At 37.1% G+C, this 23,033-nt stretch overlaps 1 protein-coding gene across 1 annotated transcript in view; it reads left to right on the top strand.

Moving 5' to 3' along the window:
- The window catches only part of LOC127636757 (beta-adrenergic receptor kinase 2-like), a 68,783-nt gene that overhangs the window by 40,582 nt on the left and 5,168 nt on the right, over nt 1–23,033 (top strand). The window contains exons 3-20 of the mRNA XM_052117469.1: nt 3,474–3,547; nt 4,223–4,324; nt 4,955–5,029; nt 5,164–5,225; nt 5,353–5,404; nt 5,897–5,988; nt 6,074–6,173; nt 6,448–6,526; nt 7,151–7,281; nt 8,842–8,936; nt 11,595–11,702; nt 12,957–13,023; nt 17,190–17,290; nt 17,760–17,826; nt 18,458–18,553; nt 19,151–19,313; nt 20,907–21,043; nt 22,295–22,408. Coding sequence (XP_051973429.1) covers nt 3,474–3,547; nt 4,223–4,324; nt 4,955–5,029; nt 5,164–5,225; nt 5,353–5,404; nt 5,897–5,988; nt 6,074–6,173; nt 6,448–6,526; nt 7,151–7,281; nt 8,842–8,936; nt 11,595–11,702; nt 12,957–13,023; nt 17,190–17,290; nt 17,760–17,826; nt 18,458–18,553; nt 19,151–19,313; nt 20,907–21,043; nt 22,295–22,408 — 1,715 coding nt within the window. The remainder of the gene's footprint in view (nt 1–3,473; nt 3,548–4,222; nt 4,325–4,954; nt 5,030–5,163; nt 5,226–5,352; nt 5,405–5,896; nt 5,989–6,073; nt 6,174–6,447; nt 6,527–7,150; nt 7,282–8,841; nt 8,937–11,594; nt 11,703–12,956; nt 13,024–17,189; nt 17,291–17,759; nt 17,827–18,457; nt 18,554–19,150; nt 19,314–20,906; nt 21,044–22,294; nt 22,409–23,033) is intronic.

Raw genomic sequence — 23,033 nt, 5'->3', positions numbered from 1 at the left:
ACATCACCACCACGTGAACGTTTGGGTGGTTTTACTCTTGTAACTTCTCTTGCTCTTTCCCCCTAAAAAGCAAACAAGTTTAGCTGGAAGAGCCTCTTATGTGCAGACAAGGAGAGGAAAGCTGCAGCTGGCAGGAACTAGCAAAGTGAAAGGTCACTGGCAGTCTGATAGAGGATTTGTTGAATTGGGAGAGTGGTGTCTGTCCTATGATTAAGGGTAATCCTCTCAACAGTAACTAATCCACAAACTACAGGTTAGATTGTTGTTGTTATTATCGTCCCTCAACAATCGACAATGTTCACCACAATCTCTGTACCGTATCCGCTAGTCACGAATGAGGGCACCACCCAGATCCACGCTGTTTGAGTGATTTTCATTCATTGGGGTTTATATTTCATATTTCACCCCAGATTGGGGACATTTTAAGCCTTTGTTTTAGATTGTTTGCGTTTTGACGTTTTTATGACAATTAAGTGCATTTCCTCTCCAAATTCACATTACTGTAATGTATCCGGATGTTTTACTTTTAAGTTGTAGTTCTCAATAAAGATTCTTATTGCATTCTTACTACTGTAATACACTATTATATATTATTTTGTATTTTTACTTTAGTGCAAAAATGCTACCATGATATCCAACTTATTTTGCAACATGTAAGTAAGCAGCGGCTGCATTTCTGGCGAGTGTGACAATGTTCCGCAGTCATTAGCCACTATGTAAATAACTAGAAGGATAATAATACCAGAAATTTGTGATATGGGCTTATAAACTATCACGCAACCATAGGATGTACAACAGAATAATGTCCTAATGTCGGATAATTTTCTAACTTCAGCATTTATAGTAAAATGGCAAGTAAATCATTCACTTGTTGCTTTGTGTTGCATTGAAGAGACAATAATAAAATCTGCTTCTTTATCGAGATTGTGAGGATACAGTATTTCTTGTCTCCATTTAAATCTCTATTAATATGTACTTGCATAACATTATTTCTAAAGGCGATGTTTCATAAGCCATGCTGAATGTGTGTTTGTTTACTATTCACCGCTAAGAAAGAGAGAATGCTCTCTGACAAGAACGAAGAGAATAATGGTTTTATTATTTTGTTTAGATGAAACAAGATGATGCAGTTTTGGTCCAAAGAAAGTTGATGCTGCATTTTACCAGCGGCTTTCTCCTCTCTGCTGGTTGTGTAAAGTTTGTAGAGGAGTGTCATACGGCACTGAGATCTGTCTGTGTCAGCGCCTGATTTCATTCATTCTGCTCCGAACCAATGTGATTATGAAAATAGTAATTAATGATAATATGACGACATATATTGCCAGCCTGTAACTTAAAACAGCATAATGTACAGTGCTCTGGAAAAGTATTTGCCCCCATCATGTTTTTGTGTACGTCTCATACTAAAATTCAAACAAAATCTAACATAAAACAAAGGCAATTTGAGTAAACACAAAATACAGTTTTTAAATAAAAAATGTATTTATTAAAGCAAAAATGTTATCCATTACCAACTGGGCCTGTGTGATAAAATATTTGCCCTCTTAGTTACTAAATCCCCAAATTTATGAAAATGCATTCATAATGGAGTTCAGCTGGACTAGATACACCCAGTCAGGGCTCCAGACTGCGACTAAAATGGTTGCAAATGCGACCAAAAATAATTTATTGCGATTATCATTTACAATCTAGTTGCCATTGGCAACAGTCGGGGTGTGTGCATTCACATATGGTTTTCTCATATATCATCTTGTGAGTTATTGAATACATTTAGAGCACCAGTGTGTCTCGCACCTCTTTTCACCAGTTCTGTTTCTTACGAGCTCACTGCGCCACATGTAACAACAAACCCAGTGCAAAAGAGTCCTGATCAAAGGACTCTTTTAAACCGGACCTTTTATATGAATCGCCCGAAAAGAACTGAGGGTTTGAACTCAGGAGCTCAGGTTAGCAGTTTGAATCAGATTCACTTTCTCAGCGAATTAGCCATCAGTGAGCTCACAACTGGGAGTGCAAACATTTCAAAATAAGAGTGTATTCCGTGTGTATTTCGGGCTTCTTTATAATTAAAAGTCCCGTATCATGTATATATACTATCAAGCTTGTTCACAACTGTTACTCAAGGTGCAAACGTTCATTGATGCACAAGAAGACAATAAACTACTATATGCATTCTATATGTAATTATCTGTAATGTAGATTGTGAAGAGCAGTATAAAATAAAAATCTTTTATCTCTTATATTTGTATAAATTATGAAAGTGGTGTGAACATCTATGAGACAAAAGGGAATGCATACTGTATAGTTTTTATTAAATCTCAGATTAATGGGTTATCAGCTGTCTTCCTTTTCCTCTGATTTCTATCTTGTTTCTGAACTGCAATCTAAATCAAGTGTGTGATTTGGCTCCTTAATGTTTCAGTTTAGGAGCCAATGGCTCCCATGTCATTTTTTTAGTCTTGAGCCCTGCCAGGCCTGATTACTGCCAGCCCTGTTCAATCAAATCAACACCTAAATATAACTTTTTCAGCAGCAGCAAGTTGGCTTAAAGGTCTCAGCCAGTAGCACACTATGCCAAGGTCAAAAGAAATTTCAGAAATTATGAGGCAGTTCATGCTCAAAAACCCTCCAATGTGGCTGAACTAAATCAGTTCTGCAAAGAAGAGTGTGTCACAATTCCACCACAGTGTTGTGAAAGAGTGATCTCCAGTTATCAAAAGCATTTGGTAACAGTTGATGCTGCTAAAGGTGGCATAACCAGCTATTAAGTTTAAGGGGGCAGTTAGTTTTTCACATGGGTATTATAGGTGTTGGATAACTTTTTTTCTTCAATAAATATCATTTAATAACTATTTTGTGTTTATTCAGATTGCCTTTGTTTTATGTTATTTTTGGTTAGAATTATGTATTATGTTAATATGAGACGTACACAAAAACAGAATAAATCAGGATGGGGCAAATACTTATTTTTCACAGCACTGTAGTATTTCTGTATCACTAAATTAGCTGGAAGTGGCTTATACCAGAAGTGGTCCGCATTCTATGTTACAATGGCAGTGCCCGAGTGACTAATAAGGTGGATAGCCTATACTTAATTAAAATTGTTCCATGTTAAAATATATCTTTTTATATTGCCTTACAGTAATACAATGAGTTATGCATTAAATTACTAATGAACATTTTTATAAAGATTGTCATAATGCAAACAATTTAATTGTCCTATTAAGGCTGGGTAAAAATATTGATGTTCCGATACATTTCTGATATCAATTCTAAAAATCCTAAGATTGATCTTTTACTTTAAAACTTATTTCACTTTTGGTTGTGTTGATAAAAATAGCGCTTTGTTGGTTTCCTATATATACGTAATTCATGTGTGTGTGTTGTGTACACACTAAAATTCTAATCTTCCCATTAATCATTCTCTTTTGCACCATATCTAAATGTTCTCCTTTCTTTCATTTGTTGTCCAGGTTTCCTCTTGTTCAAGGATTTCTGCATGAACGAGATAGATGAGGCCGTTCCGCAGCTGAAGTTTTACGAAGAGGTAAAATGGATTATACTTCACAATCATTCACTTTACAAAATGTATCTGAATTTAGTTCAGTGCTAACACAAAGTGCTAACCGAAGACTGGCTCTGTTCTAAAGCTTAGTCAGAAATCTAAGGCAGCATTCTAACCATCACGAAACCTTAAGTGAGAGATTTGGAACACTCCACATAGACGACAGCTTTGTACTTCATACAAATAGCACTCCTCACTTAAAGCGCACAGGAAATTGATTTAATTGATTCCAATAAGTTGAAGTTAACTTGTTGCTAAGCTAACAAAACGATACTACTTAGTATACCACACACAAATATTGGTTAAAAAGGTACATTTGAATTAGATTGAATTAAAGATCATTATATCACTTGCTTTATCCACCATCTTGGATGAATTTTTTCATTAACTTTTCCACCAAAAATGTGCTATGCTGCCAAAATGAGGTATCTTAGAAGGCAGGTGAATGCGTTGCCTATATTTTGCAACAGCGTTGTATCAACCATTCACTAGGTTTTGGAACGCATGTAAAAAAAAATTGTTACAACCAGTAAAGAGACGGCTCAGTTGAGAGCTCAGATTTCTTCCTGTTCCATTGACCAAAAGAACACTGTGAGAATGATTAAAAATTGTGGGATTGTGTCACAGATGACTGTCATCTTGTTTGGTTCCCTTCAGATTAAAGAGTACGAGAAGTTAGACTCGGAAGAGGAGAGGCTAACTCGCAGTAGACAGATTTACGACATCTACATAATGAAGGAGCTTCTGTCGTGTTCACATGTAAGATAACATTTGTCAAAATAAATTATATCAAACTGGCACTTTCTGTGAATTTGGTACATTTGGTGCTTCATCACTTTTAATGACACCTAAGAAGTATAATCATTCCATCTTTTCAATTTGTACACAAGTTGTAGTTGACTGCATTTGTCTAAAAAAAAAAAAGGAAAGTTTAAGTTTATCTATAACTACAAGCTATTAGTTGGTCACAAACTGAGTGATGGCTCAGGGGGGAAAAGTCCTGTTTTGTTCCCTATACATGGAAAATGCCAGCAGTCATTTTATATGGCATTATGCAGTTAATAGAAACACGGTTCTACAACATGGCTGGCTTGAGGCAAAGGGATGATGAGTGTTCTTGTCATTTGAAGCTCCAGAGATTCTATTCAAACTATTTTCTGTGGAAAAAACAAGAGTTCCATTAGCCTCTGTCAGTCTCTAGTCTCCACTCTTAGCTTTACAGAAACAGCAAGCCTGAATTAACTAACGCAATGCTTATAGGACACTCAAGGCCTGTGTGATTATGTCACAGTACTATGTTTTGATGATGCTTTGTTTATTCAGGGGAAACTGTCCTTGTTTTACCATTTTGGCCTGCCTCATCACTTTATCTACCTTCCTTTCTAACAGCCCTTTTCTAAGAAGGCAGTAGACCATGTCCAGACTCACCTAGCAAAGAAACAAGTTCCTCCCAATCTCTTTCAGGTGAGCACTACAACACAAAATAATATCGAACCTGTTTTTCCAGGTGCAGGTTGGGTTTGTGGATTTAACACAAAGGATCTAGTCTCGAGACTTGCAACAGATCCTGATGCACTTGTTTGTTTTCCTCTTTGCAGCCATACATTGTTGAAATCTGTGACAGTCTTCGAGGAAAGATCTTTCAGACGTTTATTGAAAGGTGAGACCACTCCAAAACTCATCAAAAGGATTGCACACTGTTCAAATGCACATCTGTCCCTTTTTTGAGTTGGCCTGTTTCTTGACAATTATTCTAATGTTTTGAAACCTTTCGTCTTGCCCTGTAGTGACAAGTTTACTCGTTTCTGCCAGTGGAAGAATGTAGAACTGAATATCCATGTGAGTCTCTTCTCTAAGATACATTGGGGTTCTTTCTGCTTTTGCTTTTATCAACAAGTTGTTTGTGCACTTTTAAAAACATTTCAATTCTGGTTATTACAACCAGACAGGCAATATGACAAAATTATGAATTGTGCCACATTTTATATCTCTGTTGTGACAATGGTCCCTTTTAGTGAAAATGTTTTTTTTGCCATTTTAAGATTATTGATTATCAATGAATAATACATTATTTAGCATATTTTTCATAGGCTTCATTTTTTTAGTTAATTTTGAGTAAATATTGGGTAAAATAAGTGATCATTTTATTTTAGCAATTTAATATACATCCTATTTGCTGTCAATAAAATAGTATTATGTATATATTTGCTTTATATCACCATTAGACATTGAAAACACTTATTGGTTGACCACTAGTCCCTATTAAATAAACTTTCCAACTTTAGCTTTCAATTTTTTCAATGCTGCTTCTCATTTCATTGTCACGTGTAGTTGACAATGAATGACTTCAGTGTGCATCGGATCATCGGCAGGGGAGGTTTTGGAGAGGTGTACGGATGTAGGAAGGCGGACACAGGGAAAATGTAGGTCTTGTTTGAAGAAACCAAAAAGCTTTTTAACTGAAATTTTAGTTTTGGATTAAAAGCTCACTTGCTCTTTATTTATCAGGTATGCCATGAAGTGTTTGGATAAAAAACGTATCAAAATGAAGCAGGGAGAAACGTTGGCGCTCAATGAGAGAATCATGCTGTCATTGGTCAGCACCGGGGTGAGTAGCATGTATTGCAGCTCAAACTGCGCTCAAGTGTCACTGTACTTGATGATAGGCTGAAATCTGTAGAACTCTGGAATTCAAATGCCAGTGAAAATTCTACTCATTTTTGTTTGTTGTAATATATTTTATTTGTATAATTTGATGCTACAAATAACACTTAAAAACATGCAAAGATTTATGTGTGGGCATGGTCGTTTCCCAAAATAAGCAAAAACATCTCTATCTGTCATTTTACCATATCTCTCTTGCTGTCTCTCCATCTCTACAGGACTGTCCTTTCATAGTGTGTATGACGTATGCCTTCCACACCCCTGATAAACTGTGTTTCATCCTGGACTTGATGAATGGTAAGGGCTGCCCTTGTTCTAACTGGGCACAATGCAACAAGTTTCCAGTGTCAATTACTGTATTTATTTTTTTCATTGTTGAATGTGAAATGTTGCAGTGAAGCCACAAGCATAGCTAATCAAAATATATTTGTTGAAACACTACCTAACGTTAGATTACAAAGGCCTATTGAGGCTTATCATGGCCTTCCACTATAATGTAATGTCAGCATAAACACGGGGCGGAGCTTCCTCTTTGCACACATTAACACTTCCTTTATCTACATAGTAACACAGGCCACTTCTCTGAATGTCCTTCTGGATTTGTGAAACCATCACATCACAGTCCTTTAGAAACCATAGACTTACCTTAACAAAGGAATTTAGACACTGGTGATTTCAATAATAAACCTTGATACTTGTCAGAATGATTGAATGTTTTCCCAGAATTCTCAGATGTTCACTGGCTTCTCCGACCATGAGCTGTGTGATGTTTAATGAGTTCATTAAAGAAAAACTTATATTGGATATCCTTAATGATGGTCTTAAACCATCACAGACAGACAGATAGATAGCCTGATGGTCCTTATTTATTTATAGCACAATGTAAATATTTGATTATGATCCCTCTGTAAATGTTTCTAGGTGGAGACCTCCACTATCACCTGTCTCAGCACGGGGTCTTCAGCGAGAAGGATATGCGTTTTTATGCAGCTGAGATCATCCTCGGCCTTGAACACATGCACAATCGATTCGTCGTCTACAGAGACCTCAAGGTAAGGTCACCTCCGCCTCTTTCCTTCAGTCTGCTGTGTTCTTTCGCTAACCTGAAAAGATGGTTTGCACTGTCTTGTCACTGAAAAACCTGTTGATCTTTCTTCGCAGATCTGTGTAGCACACTTGATCCACTCTTTTGCCATTAAAAAAAAGGAAAAATTAAATGTTCCGTTTGAGTTTGTGTATTTTGTTACGTGAGCTTCAATCTATCCTGCGTAGTCTTCTGAATTTTTTTTTAATTTTTTTTATAAAGTTTGGCTGAGCTGTCTCTCTTGGCTGTGTTGTTTATTGTCTTTAAATGGAAAAATACATCAGATTTTAGAGCGAGTCGAGGTTAACGTACAGTCCCAATTGCAGGGTTTCACTTGCCATTTTGATGACCACTGGTATCGTGTAATTTCTTGACCCTTAGTATGGAAGCAGCAGGCTTCTATGTGGAGTGTAGTTATGCAATCATTATTAATTATGCAATTTTAAGTGAAATGTTTGGGTTTAGCTCTGCCAAAAACCTGAGAATGTGCAGTTATTCCCCGGCAAGCTGCTGAAATAAGAGACTGTACATGTAAGTGGGGTGCATTCTGTGAGCAAACGGTCCTGTTGTTTTTCACCGTATCACTGCTGTTTGTATAGAAGAAAAACCTATCCAAATATATATATCTCGTTTGATTGCTTTTACCACTTGAGTTACATTCCTTCAAAACTGGAATGCATGGGAAGATTTTGCAATGACTTGATTTTAGTAATACATCTCATTCTTAAAAGCTCTTAAAGCTTTTTACTTTATTTTGTACTTCCTTTAAACTTAGGAATTTTTGCTAGACAAAAATTGACCTAGTAAGGCGCGACACAATCGATATGAGATTTATCTCTTCCATGAAACAGAGTTTTTGTTGGTCCAAAATCCAGCTCCAATTAACTGTATAATGTACATGCAACACGGAATCCAATATTAACAGTAATCACGTTATTGAGAGACGCATGTTTCCACTAAATTCTTTATCAGGTAAGCCAAAGTTTTATGTTGTGTCTGTGGGGCACGGGACGTGCAGCTATGTGGCTTTAACAGCTCACGTTGAGCTTTGGCTGACAGCATACAGAGCTGCAGCTTTATTCAGTTAATAATGTTCTCTGGATTCCCACTTTGAGTTTTATCTGTGATAATGGCCATAAACTATAAAATATTTATCAGAAATAGGGCATTGCGAACTATTACAAACTTATTACATCATGAAATCTAATTTACACGAGGAGGAAGATCACATTTACATTTAAATGGTAATTAATGTACACGGAACAGAACACAAATTACAATCTGTAGAAATAACCTTCTTAGATCGTATGGATTCAGTCATGTTATCAGTCAATAATACTTTTCCGGAAACATATGTTGCACCTTTTTTAGGACTATGTTTGACAGTATTGCTTTTTTCCCAAGCTATGTACTCTATTTAATCACAGTGATGATGTCGGTAACAAAGAGACTGTGTTTTTTTATCAGGCTCTTAAAAAGTTTTTTGGCTGGTGTCCTGATTTTCAACTTTTATTCTGTTTCCCCCCAGCCTGCGAATATCCTCTTAGATGAACACGGACATGTTCGTATCTCTGACCTGGGCCTGGCCTGCGATTTCTCCAAGAAAAAGCCTCATGCCAGCGTGTAAGTTCCTCTCCATGGAGATTCAAATCTTAAAGTCATCCTATATTAGTGTCAAATAAAGGCTTCTCTTGTTTGGGGAAGGTGGGGTTGCCTCTGTTTTCTTAGAATTGTCCTTCAATTAAACACAAGCTCTTTTTGTTTTCTCATTATCCTGTCAGAGTGTATCAGAGTGGTTGAATGTTTGATTGATTGGTTGTCAGACATTTTTATACAGCAAATACTGAGCTAGTAACTGTATATGCACCCATCAGCCACAACATTAAAACTGCCTGCCTAATTTTGTATAGGTCCACCTCGTGCCACCAAAGCAGTGCCATCCCACATCTCAAAATAGCAATCTGAGATGCTATTCTTACCACCACAATTTTACTGAGTCTTTATCTGAGTTAACTTTGACTTTGCCATTAGAACCAGTCTGAACATTCTCTGTTGACCTCTCTCAACAACACATTTCCATCCACAGAACTCAGCTCACTGGATATTACTCAGAATGGTGCCAAAAACAAAAAACATAGAGTGAGCGGCAGTTCTGTGGGCTGAAATGCCTTGTTTAACAGTAGAAATATTACCAAACACCTCGGCAGAACACAAACATCGCTGCATTTCATCATCATTTTAGGTGAAATAAAATAAGCCTGTTCATCCAGGAGTATGAATTCACCTTTAGTTTATGCTAATTGTTTAGGTAAGCTTACATGCTTAAAAGGATTAGCCAAACATAACAGAGGTTGCTTACATCTAAAAGTCTTAAAGGCACAGTAGCAACTCTAAGGCTCAGAAAGAGGGTGGAAAATGGCTATAAAAAATTTTTTTTGGACTATTTTTGATGCAAGAAACCTTGGCTATCATAACCAGTGGACTTCAGGGGGGGGAAATAAAATGCTAGAAAATGATGTTTTAATGTAACAGTTGTTTGACCCTTGTGTAGTCGTCGACCTTTTTTTCATTATCGGCATCGGCCAATACATTTTCCTGTTTGCCCGATTTTTATTTTTTTTTCTTCTTGAGAGTGCCGATAATCGCCTGCTTGCATGTGAAGTGACTGAGGCATGTAAACGCCCTGTCACAGTTTGTTTTCTTGTATTGTATTATGTGCCATTGTGTTACTACAATAGTAGACCGGTGTGCAACACAGTGTCATTTAAACGGTCCACATATCAGACAAGTTTGAGCTAATAATGTTCGTGTTTGCCTGTTTCATTCTTATCAATCTATAAATATATACCATCTGCAAATATGCACATATCTCATTTAAATGGATGTAATAATCACAACTTGAGCAGATCCAGCTTCCTGTGTAACACAGGAACACTAAAGCACATATTCTATCACCCTCTCCTCAGCAGTTTCCTGTCACTTTTAACTTTTCTAATGATAAATGTTAAATATAAAAAAAACTTCTATTATATACCATCTGCAATTATGTAGGTATCTCATTTAAACAGATGTAATTCACGAACCTCACGAAAATCTGTTTTCTACCCGTTGAGCGCTAATCTAATATCTTCCTCTTAAGTGCGTATTCTATCAGCCAGAATCAAAACTTCAGGGTCAGGATCAAAAGTTTCTCTGATTCACAAATCATGATTGTCAGTGGTCACAATCCAAGCAGGCAATCCATGCCGTTTTAACTGTCAGGAGATTGCTGCTCGCGCTGGATCCACACGAGCGCGTGAGTGCAACCAATGTCTTTCTAGCAAGTCAGTCCACTGTCAGCCATGTTTGGACTGCTTTCGGGAGACTGTTTCCAGTCATGAGAGTGCAGCTCCTATTTACTTGAATGGAGAAAGACCAAAATCTCAAACGGTTGGTCAAGATTAAGATCAAAGAACATATTTCAAATCAGCAGTAAAATCTGACAACACTGGTATCATAAATGGTGCTTCTTTACCTCAGATTACGCTAAAAAAACAATTTTTCCCAGATTTTATAGCTAATGCGCATGCGCGTTCTCGAGTTGATTGACAGGCGATGTCTGTATCTAAAAGGCAATTGGCTCTTTTACCTCTAAGGCGGGACTTCCTATCTACATCCTTTGACTGTTGGCTGCAGTTGGGCGTTCTAATTTCTCCCATTCATTTTAATAGAAGTGACCCTTCTCTGCTAAATAGTCTCAGGTGCTTCAAGGTAAAAGCGCTTAACGTGTGCTATAAGTAAATGTGTTATTCACTATGCGTTTTATATACAATTGGTTTGGTTCTGTATTTTTTTAGTAAATGCGATTGCTAACTTGGACATGCCATCCATGGTTGCTGGACTACTATTTGTACTGTTATTTCCTTCTTCCTAATATATTAACAATTATAAAACAAAAATCAGAAGAAACTGCTATCTGCCATTTTAAAATACAATATTATTTTTTAGATTCTTTTATACAAAGTTTTGTGTGAAATTGAGTAAATATAGTTGTATTGTTTTTTTTAGCAATTTAGCAAAATTTTGTTATTTACTATATTAAATTGTGTGATATATCGGCATTGTATCTCACTTAGCTCACTGGATATGGGCATCAGCCATTTAAAAAAAACGTTATCGGTCGACCACTACTCTTGTGTTATGTATGAAATGTATCATTGTTGCGTGTTTACATTCTGTGTTCCTAGGCCAGGGGGTAATGTATGCTTTGAAATTAATGTGAATTAATTGCCATGTTTGCAGGGGTACCCATGGATACATGGCACCTGAGGTTCTGCAGAAAGGAACAGCGTACGACAGCAGCGCCGACTGGTTCTCTCTGGGCTGCATGCTGTTCAAACTCTTGCGAGGGTAAGACTGCCCTCTGCAGCGGTCCTGCTCATGAATTCTTAATCTGTCTCTCTCTGTCTGTGATTCTCACCTGTTTGATGTGGAGTGTAAAGTTTAAATGTCAGGGGTTTGGAAGCGAGAGGTCAGTGAGCAGACATCATAGAGAGAAGAAAGAGAGTTGGGGTGGAGACTGCTGAAACGGTTGCTAGGCAGAGAGGGGGGTTGGGAGGTGAGAGAATGATGTTTCCATTGAGGTGTGTCACACACACTTCAAAGCAGAAAGGGTTTGTAACAGGCCTAGAAAGGCTGCAGCATGAGACAGGCTATGCTCTGGATACTATTCTTGTAATATGTATACAGTGCACAATATGCACATTTTCTGTGACAAAAAGGACTGTTAAGTGATAATAACTTTGGTTTTGGTTCAATACAAGTTAAGCTCCACAAACGTGGCAAAAGCATTTGTTGCATAATGTTGTGTAATTTAAAAAGAATTACTGTTGTATCCTAGCTTCATATGCAAAGACGACTGTAAGTAAACTATTCGTAGGTTAATTCTCCCAAAAAGTGTAAACACTGTGGGACTTTCTAAACATCACACTTTTTTGTATCTTGAATCAACTGTTGGCACAACCAAATATGTACATTTGTGGCTCTACTATCTGTTTGTCAGCCAACTGAATATGGAGCACGAATGTTTGAAAAACCTGTCTTAAAATGTTCACTATTTTAGCAATACATTTTGGTGATGTTAGTGGCGAAGAAACTACGCACTTTACCTTTAAGACCTTTTTTACTCAAAATTGACTTCAAATGCAAAGTAATTATTTATTTCTGAGCTGATCACTGGATGTCACTTCCTGAATTAAATGTGACACAGGTCACAGTCATGACACAGGTCATGTGATGACATTTTTGCATACTTGAGTTAAAAATGTTTATTCTTCCCTACTAAGTACTGTTTCAAATAGTTTAAGTATGCAGCATACAGTATATACTGCACAGCAAGCAATTCACTAGTTTGCCATTCTGAACATGGCCAGAATATCCACTCCTATGACAGTGATGAACCATATTTATTGCTTCCTTCCACCAACACGATAAGCAAGACAAGGATATGTTTAAGTCTCATGCTTAACAACTGAATGCTGAGTTCTCATGGAACCCCCCTCCCACCTACCTGCCACTGCTAACTCACCACGTCCTCTGTCTGCTTTCATAAGGTTTAGCACTCTGAATACAGTAACATAAACTTTGTTTCTTCTGTTCTCGTAGGCACAGTCCATTCAGACAGCACAAGACCAAAGACAAACACGAGATCGACCGAATGACACTTACCATGGTAAGGCACCATGTGCTTGTTTATTTTTCTTTTGTTCTTTTTGTTGTCTGTCTGTCTTCATGTACATACACATGTACACTTATATAAATAGTTTACACTTTACTGTATGTACAATGGCCTCACAGGTATTTGAAATTTTGAAGGAATAGATCACCCAAATTCTCTTATTTTGTTCCAAACAATTAACACTTCAGCAGAATGACTCGGTCACCCTTTCATGCTTTCATTGCATCTTTTTTCCCCATAGACTGAAAGTAAATGGGGACTAATGCAATGACATTGCTTGTGTCCAAATATTTTTAGGGCCACTGCATATAATGCACAATTAAGGTGTTTGAATGCATCATTATGCATTTATAATGCCTTATAAAACACTTAGCATTATATATTTTCACATGTAATTTTAACCTTAATGTCTATCCATGGTTACACTTTAAAAGGCTTTAATGAATTAAAACCAATAATCGACACCAATAAGTTTGTGTTATGTGTTGTGACACAGTATACTCTAAATATTGTGATTATAGTTTTTATGAAAAGATAATGCATTGCAATGTGTATTTTAAACCATTATAAATACCTTCAAAATGCTTTACAAATTACTTTACAATGCGGAATATCAGTAAAGGCTTGAAATAAAATGTTACCTATAAATGTGTACAAAGCCGTTCTGTTAACTCAAACAGTGAACCGTACTGAATGAATGAACGAAATCACTTCGAAACAGGAGAGCATTAAACAAGCCATAGTTTTCCATGAAAGTGAAGAAGGTAACATTTATTTGAGAGCTCATTGGCCTTCAAATCCACTGTTTTAACAAGGGAATACAGATAGAGGGGAATTTGCATCTACACTTTGCATTTACTGTCCTCCACCCACTGTCAATGTAATTTAGTCCTTGCTAAACTGCCATGCTTTTGACTGTTGCTCCTTAGTAGAAAGGAAGTCAGTATTTGGGACTTTTATATGGTTTCCCGCATAACTAAGAAGAGCTGTTTCAAAACCTAGTGTGGTTTTAACCTAGGCAATATTTTTAGCCATCATAGGAATGCTCCTTCAGCATGGTCGTTCCAAACAATAGGCAGTAGAATTATGCTGCCTTACAAGATACTTTGTTTTGGCCAAATTCTGAAGCTACGTGCATGTGTCCTCCCAGAACTTACTTACATTTGTTCTTTTAGTACTGAGTTCCATCTATGGGACTTAAAATTTACAGTATCTGTTTAAAATGCACAGATTTCACCCAATATTTGTGTGCACTTTTTATTGTTTGTGCTTATTGTAGTATTAAGTAATTAGCTTAGCAACATGCTAACTTCAACATCTAACTATAGAGCTCAGTCCCAAATCACATATTTCGGCACTATTCTATGCCATTTTTTAGTGTGAGTATACATTGAAAATGCAACAAAATGGGTTTAGAAAAGAGTACTAAACTGACCAGAAATTAGCAAAAAGGGATACCCAGAGCTGTTTGGGTTTTATTGAGAAGTTTTCTTGTTTTGTTTGGCCAAGACTTATGGTGCTGACACAATGTTCAAAGGTTTGGTCATTGATTTTTTTTGTTTTTGTGATCTCCAACACTAAATCTATTTTTCTGTTGGAATAAAAGATGATCTTATAGACTTTGAGCCATCTTGGTGCAGGATGGTAATTATTAAGGTTTGGTTGGAATGTTGACCTCCCAGGGAAAATTATCTCCAGTTTTCTTTAGTCAAGGATCTTGAAGGTATCTTGTAAAATAAACAGTTTATACTCCGATCAGATTTGTTAAGATTGGACTGGAAAACTCAAACTTTACTTTGCAGAACTTCGGCGGAGGCATAGATCAAAATGGTTAGGGGTGTTTGCTAAGGCATGCATCACTATTTATATATTGCTCATACTTAGAGTTATGGGTTTGTTCAAATGAAACTTCGCTGGACATGAATGATGCCTTAAATTAGTGTTGTCACAGTACCACAATTTCAGTTGTCGGTACCAATACCATTGAAATTTCACGGTACTCGATACCATTTTCGGTACCAAAGCAAAACACAAAAACAAGTCACTAAACAACACTCTTTTATTAACAAAATATTAGCAACAGAACTAAGAACAGAAATATGCCATTGAGCAGCACTTTAATTTAAATATATTATTTTTGAATTATAATAAAACTGTAAAATGTATGCTTAAAGTATTTTTGAACACTTATATAAGATTTGCTTCAACTTTTTTAACTTTAAGTTTTTACCAAGTACAAAAAAAACTAAATAAACAAGCATACAATAGAATGAATAAAAAAACAATTTCCAAACTAATGTGCAAAGTGCTCTCGTATTAATAAAGCTGCATATTGCCATTTTTCTTCATGATATGAAATGCACAGTGACATATATTATGATTAAATAAGTCGCAAGCTATCACATTCTAATCTAGCTGCATTAAGTGTCTGCGCTCGAGGGATGAGCGTCCCTGAGGCAGAGTCTCTCTCAGCCGGGTGCAGTTTCAATCTCTCCCCTTAGATCGGGACATTCACGCAACTCATTGAAGAGGCACTTACCACACAGAGAAATGCCAGTTTCTGAGTTTATAGTTATTAACATGATCGGCTTAAGTATTATTTGAACTTTAAAAAAACTATAACACATTAAATATAACTGCATTTGTAACACCGGGATGTTTCCTTTAAAGAGCTCCGGCTCTGCTTATTCCACAATGAGACTGCTTGTGAATTTACTTATATATATATATATATATATATAAGTATCAGTCAGGCGCGAACTGCAGTGCTGCTCTCGCACGTCATCATAACAGTTTAATATGATTTCATGTTACGTTAAATGAGATCAAACGACTATTCGAAAACAAAAAAGTTTCTTGTCAATTTTTTATTTTCGACGTTGTCGATAATGTCGACTAATCGTTTCAGCCCTAATGCAAATGATAATATGCTTTTAAACTCACCTGCTTTAGTTGCTTGAATTAATCCGGGTGTCTGTCTTTCAGGTGCTTTATTAAATTTGAAATTTACAATTGCAAAAGCACCGTTTACAAATAGGTTCTTGCTGATCTATGATGTTTCCCTTTTCATCAGCCTCAAATACAAAGAATTTCCAAACCTGGCTTTTTCCACTTTTCTTTTTGACAAGATTCAGTTGAGACTCCGCAGCAGCTTAGCTTGTCGCAATCTTTTGCTTGTTGTGAGCATTTGAAAGTTCCCGACTCTGCATGGGTACCGGGTACTCCGGTACCTTTAGAAATACTGGTATCGTAAAAAAAAATTTGTTTCAGTACCGACTTGGTACCGGAGTACCGGTATTTTTGACAACACTACCTTAAATCATGCGGCTTGTTGAGGAAAGAATGTTACTTAAAATGTTTGCAAAAAAGGACTTTAATTGAAGGAGGGACCCAAGCCATATCTAGGAACTAGGGGCTGGAAAATAAATTATAAAATAAATTTTTTAGGATAAATTATATCTATATATTTTGTGCTATACTTAATATTCTTAACTTTTTGCTTAAGATAGAAATAAGTAGAAAATAGTAGTAGAGAAGAATTTTACTCTTAATGTTTCATGAATATGTAGAATATCAGAGACTATTTTTTTAATGTAAGCACCCACCTAGAACATCCTAGCAATGCCCTTGCAGCCTATCTGAACACCCTGGCCAATCGCTAAGCAATGCTCTGCAACCATCCATAATTTCTTCAGAAAATGTAAAATCTTGTTCAATGATAGTGTGATGGTACCTGCATGCATTGACCATCTGAACTAAACGCTGTTTGTTCATTTGTTTTTACTGCCTTCATTAGTCAAACTTTTGCATTTGTGGCTTTAGTGAATGGTGACCCTGATTTGAATGTGCTGCTGGCACCTGTTATGTGGGTTGTCCTCATATTCATTTATGTGATTGTGAGGATATTTAAATGCTGTTAAGCACTTAAGTTAATGCTCTGTTGGTCTAGCCAGCGACTAGAAAGTTTGCTGTTCCAGCACATTTACATTACCGCCTAATGAATGTTCAGTATAACTGATGAGGAACACTAATGTAACAAAAGTAAACACTCTTGCTGGAATCACCTTGTGAAAGTTAAACACCGGCCAACACAACGTACATTAATGCTTAATGTGACATCCATCAAACTCATGGGCTGCTTTGTGTTCCTCTGTTTCCAGAATGTGGAGTTACCTGACTCCTTCTCACCTGAACTAAAATCCCTCTTGGAAGGACTCTTACATAGAGATGTCGCCAAAAGATTGGGCTGTCTGGGACAAGGGTAAGTCACCTGGACATAACTGAGCCCATCATCAAGTTTAGACTAGTGATGGACAGACAGACCACAACAAAATTGTCATTCCACCAAGTGTCACTTCCACTTTGTGTACATCTTATTTGCTGTCATTAAACTGAGCATTATGTCTACGATCAGTCACTATGCTCGCTAAGATATCGGTATCAGTATCTTCCATTTAAAATTAAAATATTGTTTGCCCACTGTTTTGGACATGTAAAAATGCTCCTTGGATAGAAATGATTGAATATATATTTGCTTGTAATGAACTACTGTACAAACTAGTGTTTAATATCTGTACTCTGGATGGAGCAGCTGTCTGAAAGTCTTTTTAAAATAGAGGGTGGAAAAGAGCATGATAAGAATTATCTGTGGCTTGTTCTGAATTGCTGGCACCTGCTGGTCAGAAGTGGTAGTATTCATGTAAATGTGATCTTTTTCTCACATGCTGTAGAGCATCAGAGGTGAAGGAGCATTTGTTCTTTAAAGGAATCGATTGGCAGCAGGTCTATCTCCAGAAGGTAAAGCTTTGTACTGTCTCTGAAGCACTTTTGACTTCCTCATAACCTACTGTCAATTAGAAGAGTGTTTTTTTCTTGGAAGAGCAATTTTTTAATTAGAGATGCAACCTCATGGACTGCTGGCAAGCTAAAACCCTCTCCTAGAAGTTTTGACATTTAAATGCATCTCCTTTAAAGCACCACCACTACAGCTATCAAAGTACTGCTTTTGTAACAAAATCACTACCTTTAATACATTTCAGGAAAATTTCTGTCAGACTGCTGTGATACATTTTCATATTATGCATAATCTGTTGGTCTCCATTTTTTATGGAGCAATAAACAATGAAAGTTTAGTGCAATAAAAGGTTATAGTTATTTCCCCTTAGTTTATGTTTTGAATAACAAAGAGGAGCACTTAGTATCCTTATATCACCAAGAAGCACATCTGCTCAGTGTCCGGTATGAAAGACACAAAATCTGCCTTATTATAAAAGGCTTTCTTAGCACAGACCTGGCATTCAGACAACCTACCAACTAGTCAATTTTGATAATATTTAGTTTTTAGTTTTCATATGCATTGTCATACTCTAACAGTGGGTTAGAGTAATATTAATTATCTTCATCTCCCTCCATCTCTGTTTGGTCACAGTACACCCCACCCCTAATTCCCCCCAGAGGAGAGGTCAACGCTGCGGACGCCTTTGACATTGGCTCCTTTGACGAGGAGGACACCAAGGGAATTAAGGTATAATTAGACACATAACCAAAAAACTCAGAGCAGTTCTAGAGCTCATGGACTTGAGGCTCATGTCTTAGATTCAGCTCAGTGACAATTGAAGTGAACTACCTAGTAGGTTTTTAAGTGAACCCAAGAATGTGTCCAGCACTTCAAAAGCTGTATGAAATCTAAAAGCATTTAATCTAGTTTTACTCATTCTTACATTCCAATCTGAAAAAATGCTCAATCGTTTAGTGAGTTAAGTTATTCCATTGTATCCAGGATTTTGACTACCAGCACAAAGCCTGGTCCACATTGCAGCTTATTCTGGCTAATAACCACCAACTTTGGAAGGAAGAGACCATTTGACTGATATTTGAAGTGACCAACCACAGTTCAGTTAAATTGCCATATTTATGGACAGGCAAATTTGGAATTGGATAAAATTTAAATAAATACAAGTAAAATATAAGTAAAACTTTGTGCTCAAAGTATATCTTTTTGACCTCAAGATGCTGGGTCACTCGAATCTGCCAAGATTTGCTGCCATGAACCTCGAGAACATTATTTAAAACATGATTAAGCAGTGACATGATGAAGGTTTATCTTCGCTGTATTTCTCAGCTGCTGGACAGTGATCAGGAGCTCTATAAGAACTTTCCGCTGGTGATCTCCGAGCGCTGGCAGCAGGAGGTGGCCGAGACGGTATACGATGCTGTCAACAGCGACACAGATAAAAACGAGGCTCGCAAGAGGGCCAAAAACAAACAGCAGGGCCACGAGGAAGGTAAAACACTGCTCCCTTTACTCTCAATACAACACACACACATAAAAGTACAAATATTTATTCTATGTGTGCTCTTCGTAAGTAGCTTGCAGAATTCTATTGAAAGCTTAGCAGATTTCCACCTAATTCAAAAAGTAATCTATCTTGAATATCCTTGCATTCCCCCACCCCTTGCACGTTGATGAAATATTTAAGCTAATTTGAAGTTTAATTGTTGTCAAAATTAATGTAAAAAAAACAAGCTTTAATTACATCAAAATTAATGTAAAAAAACAAGCTTTATTTTCATTATCAAAATAAACAAATTATATATACAGTATAAATGTATGTATATATCTATGCATGTATTTGAATACAGTATGATTCAGACAAGTTATTTGTGAAATACACCCACCAAACATCCTTTGCAGACAAAACTGCCGGCCATTGTAAGTTCAATTGTCAACCATCATAGAAACTTAGAAGATGGTGTCACGGAGTAGTATTTTCATTTACATTAAGTTTGTGAACTATCAAGAGGCACCGCAGCGACACACTGAACTGCTGGTTGGCCGCATTGCAAAATTCTTGGATGTTTGGAAACATCCTGTTTGCACTTATTTAGTCTGTTCTCATACACCTGTAGACATTTTTATACAGAACAGAACTGTAGCGGTTTGTTTTTAGATTTTAAGATAAATATTTATACATGTTTTTCATGAAATCTAATAAACGGCTGGCCAAGGAGACACACTGTCTGCAGTACTAGGATGTTTACCCACTTAAGGGGTTTTAAACTGGTCCAAAAGATAATGTTTTCTGCTGGAAACTCCAATGTGCATTAAATCATAAGCTGTCTACACAATAGACAAGCGGTAATTTCACACACTGGTGATGAGAGAAGAAAATGGCCTCTGCTATGGTAGTGCTACATTTTCCTACGTGAATTAAAGGCTTGCACTGGCGTCAGCTAATCAACTTTCATGCTTCCTGAGTCAGTTCCACCAAGGAACCCGAGGAGAGTGTTGAACTCTACTTACTTGTCATGCAGTACTGGTGCTGCATGCTTCCCTCAAGGGAAAGGCAGACAGCACCCATCACATGACTGCCTGTGTGATGGTCAAAAATAGATCTCAAAGAACCCGTGTAACTTTGCAACCATTGAACTAATCGTGTTGATCTCAAGATACAAATATTGGCATTGTGACAAGGGCTGGAATTTGGATGATTTAACCTCAGTTGAGAGTAGCATTGCAGAAGCGTTAGTCTTGCAATTTAAACTTTTATGAAGCAACATAAAACAATGATGCAAACTATAAAGTTTATATAGTTCATAATGGCCCACTTCTGATAATCCCTTAAAAAAAAAAACATTCTGTATAAAACTGCTGTTCAGCAGAAACATGTTCAGTGTTTGTCACTCATGCAAGCTGTGACATCAGGCCTTAGTTGTATAAAGTCATATGCCAAACATTTGATTCTTTTGGATTCTGCATTTTGACATTTCTTCGCAAATAGATATACTAGGCCATTTCTCTTTTCTATTTCCCCTTGTTTTAAAATGTCATTGAAAATAACATTAAAGTGACATACTTCCAACCGCTATTTTTACAGACTACGCACTGGGGAAGGACTGTATCATGCACGGATACATGCTCAAGCTAGGAAGCCCTTTCCTGACACAGTGGCAGCGGCGATATTTCTACCTATTCCCCAATCGCGTTGAGTGGAGAGGTGAAGGAGAGTCCAGGGTATGTGTTTTTGTGTTAAATGTTTTGTTTGTGTTTGTTTAAAGGGGTAGTAGATACATTTGAGAATGAATATTGCCTATCTGTCCCAACGCCATAGGACCATTGGATTATACCTTTTAAAAAACATAAATTCAAGGTGAGTCTAGTATGTTATACCTGATACCTCCTCTCCTTTATCTGCCTGGTCTTAGTGCAGGACTTTATGTGCTTATGTTAAAATAACCTGAAAAGGAGAGGAAGTATTGCAGCACTTCAGTGATTAGCATAAACCCCGCTTAGTGATTGATTCAGTTCCACTATTCCCATAGTGACGCAGGTTCACCTGCAGCCCGAATGTTTGACTAAAGCCATGAACTATTTAGACACCCACCTCTGCTCTTTCATATCCCCAGTATTTCCCACGTGAATGGAGCGATTGCGTTTGCGCGCAAGAAGTCTGTAATGCAGAAGTAGGTCACTGCAGGTTCCCTGGGGCCAGAGAGATTCTGCCTTGATCTGTAACTAAGATAAAGAAGATTTCACTGTCATCTTTTTACTCCTCAAGCTCCTTTTCGGTATGAAGGTGAAACGCACTTAGTGTGGAACACGTTTGAGATGATAGTGCCATGAACATGGACAAAGAGCAAGTTGCTTTTAATTTTTATATATTAATATATATATAATTTAATCAGTATAGCCTTTCTCAGTTGTCATAATTAGAATTGATAATATTGATAATACCATAGAATTGTCCATACAGATAATATTGGCCATCACATTGGTTATTAGCTATAACATAATAATTATCGATAGCGGCCAAATGTTCTATAATAGCACTTTTTTAATGCATTAAAATATTCTTATTGGAAAGAGGCTCAGTTGAATAATTATGGTCCTTTTGAGGTCAAACTGAACATGATATGTACCTTTGACAAAGAAAACATTTGTTCAGAAGTGGGGTGACTTTCAGTCTCCTTCAACCTGAAAGGAATCGAGTATCCAAAATAAGTCGGTTACACGAGATGCGGTGAGCTACTAAGTATAAGAACACATCATCGTCCTTCGAGCTCCCTCGCAGCCCCAGACAACCTCTAGAAGTTCTACCTTAGTGCACATGATGCTGATAGATACAGAAACCCCAAGGATTGGGTAAAATTCAAGCCGCCGAGAGCTAGCGGGTTGCATGCCTTGTTCCTCTGCAAGCAAACCAGTAAGATAGTCAGTGTGGAGTTCTCAGAGGAGTTCACTGATTACTGTCCTCCTCCCACCCAGCAAAACCTGCTGACCATGGAGCAGATCGTGACTGTGGAGGAGACGCAGACTAAGGACAAAAAGTGCATCCTGCTGAGGATCAAAGGAGGAAAGCAGTTTGTCCTGCAGTGCGAGGTAGGGAACTTTCATGCTGTTCCTACTGTCTTTTTTGTAGCTTTCTCTCCGCCCTTTTTGCTTTTGTAGAATTATGTTAATTGTTCTCTTGTGCTCTGTTCCAAAACCTTGTGAGCTGCTTTGCTGTCAACCATCTACAAAGGCAGCTATCTGCTAAGGCAACATACTAAACAAAATGAAACCTCCTAAGAGACGTTCTGCATGGGTAGCAACTCTCATGTTAATTGTCACTTATGCGCAACACACTTGCAGTTCTCTTATGAAGCACACGAGTCTCAACTTCATTCGCTTGTTTCAAATAGATGAAATTACTGTGATGTCACACAGGCAACTGCATGGGTTCTTTTGAGCAGCAGCTTTCAGTTGTGATAATGAGTAGTGCTGCAGAAAAAAATATTTTAATAAAAGTTGATAAAGGGGTATGTATGGTTTATAGTGAAGAAATATATGTTGGTTCTTTTTTTAACTATCGAGAAAAAAAAAACGGTTTTAACTTGTTTCAATAGGCCTGTATGATTTAGTTGTACATGTAACAGGTTGATGAAATAAATATCCTCACACATTTAACACCCTTCTAAAACCTGAGAAATGTGGCATATGAAAACGCGAGTGCTCAATTACACAT

The sequence above is a fragment of the Xyrauchen texanus genome, chromosome 44 (genome assembly GCF_025860055.1).
Source record: "Xyrauchen texanus isolate HMW12.3.18 chromosome 44, RBS_HiC_50CHRs, whole genome shotgun sequence".
Classification (NCBI taxonomy): domain Eukaryota; kingdom Metazoa; phylum Chordata; class Actinopteri; order Cypriniformes; family Catostomidae; genus Xyrauchen; species Xyrauchen texanus.
This window is presented reverse-complemented; position numbering and strand designations above follow the sequence as displayed.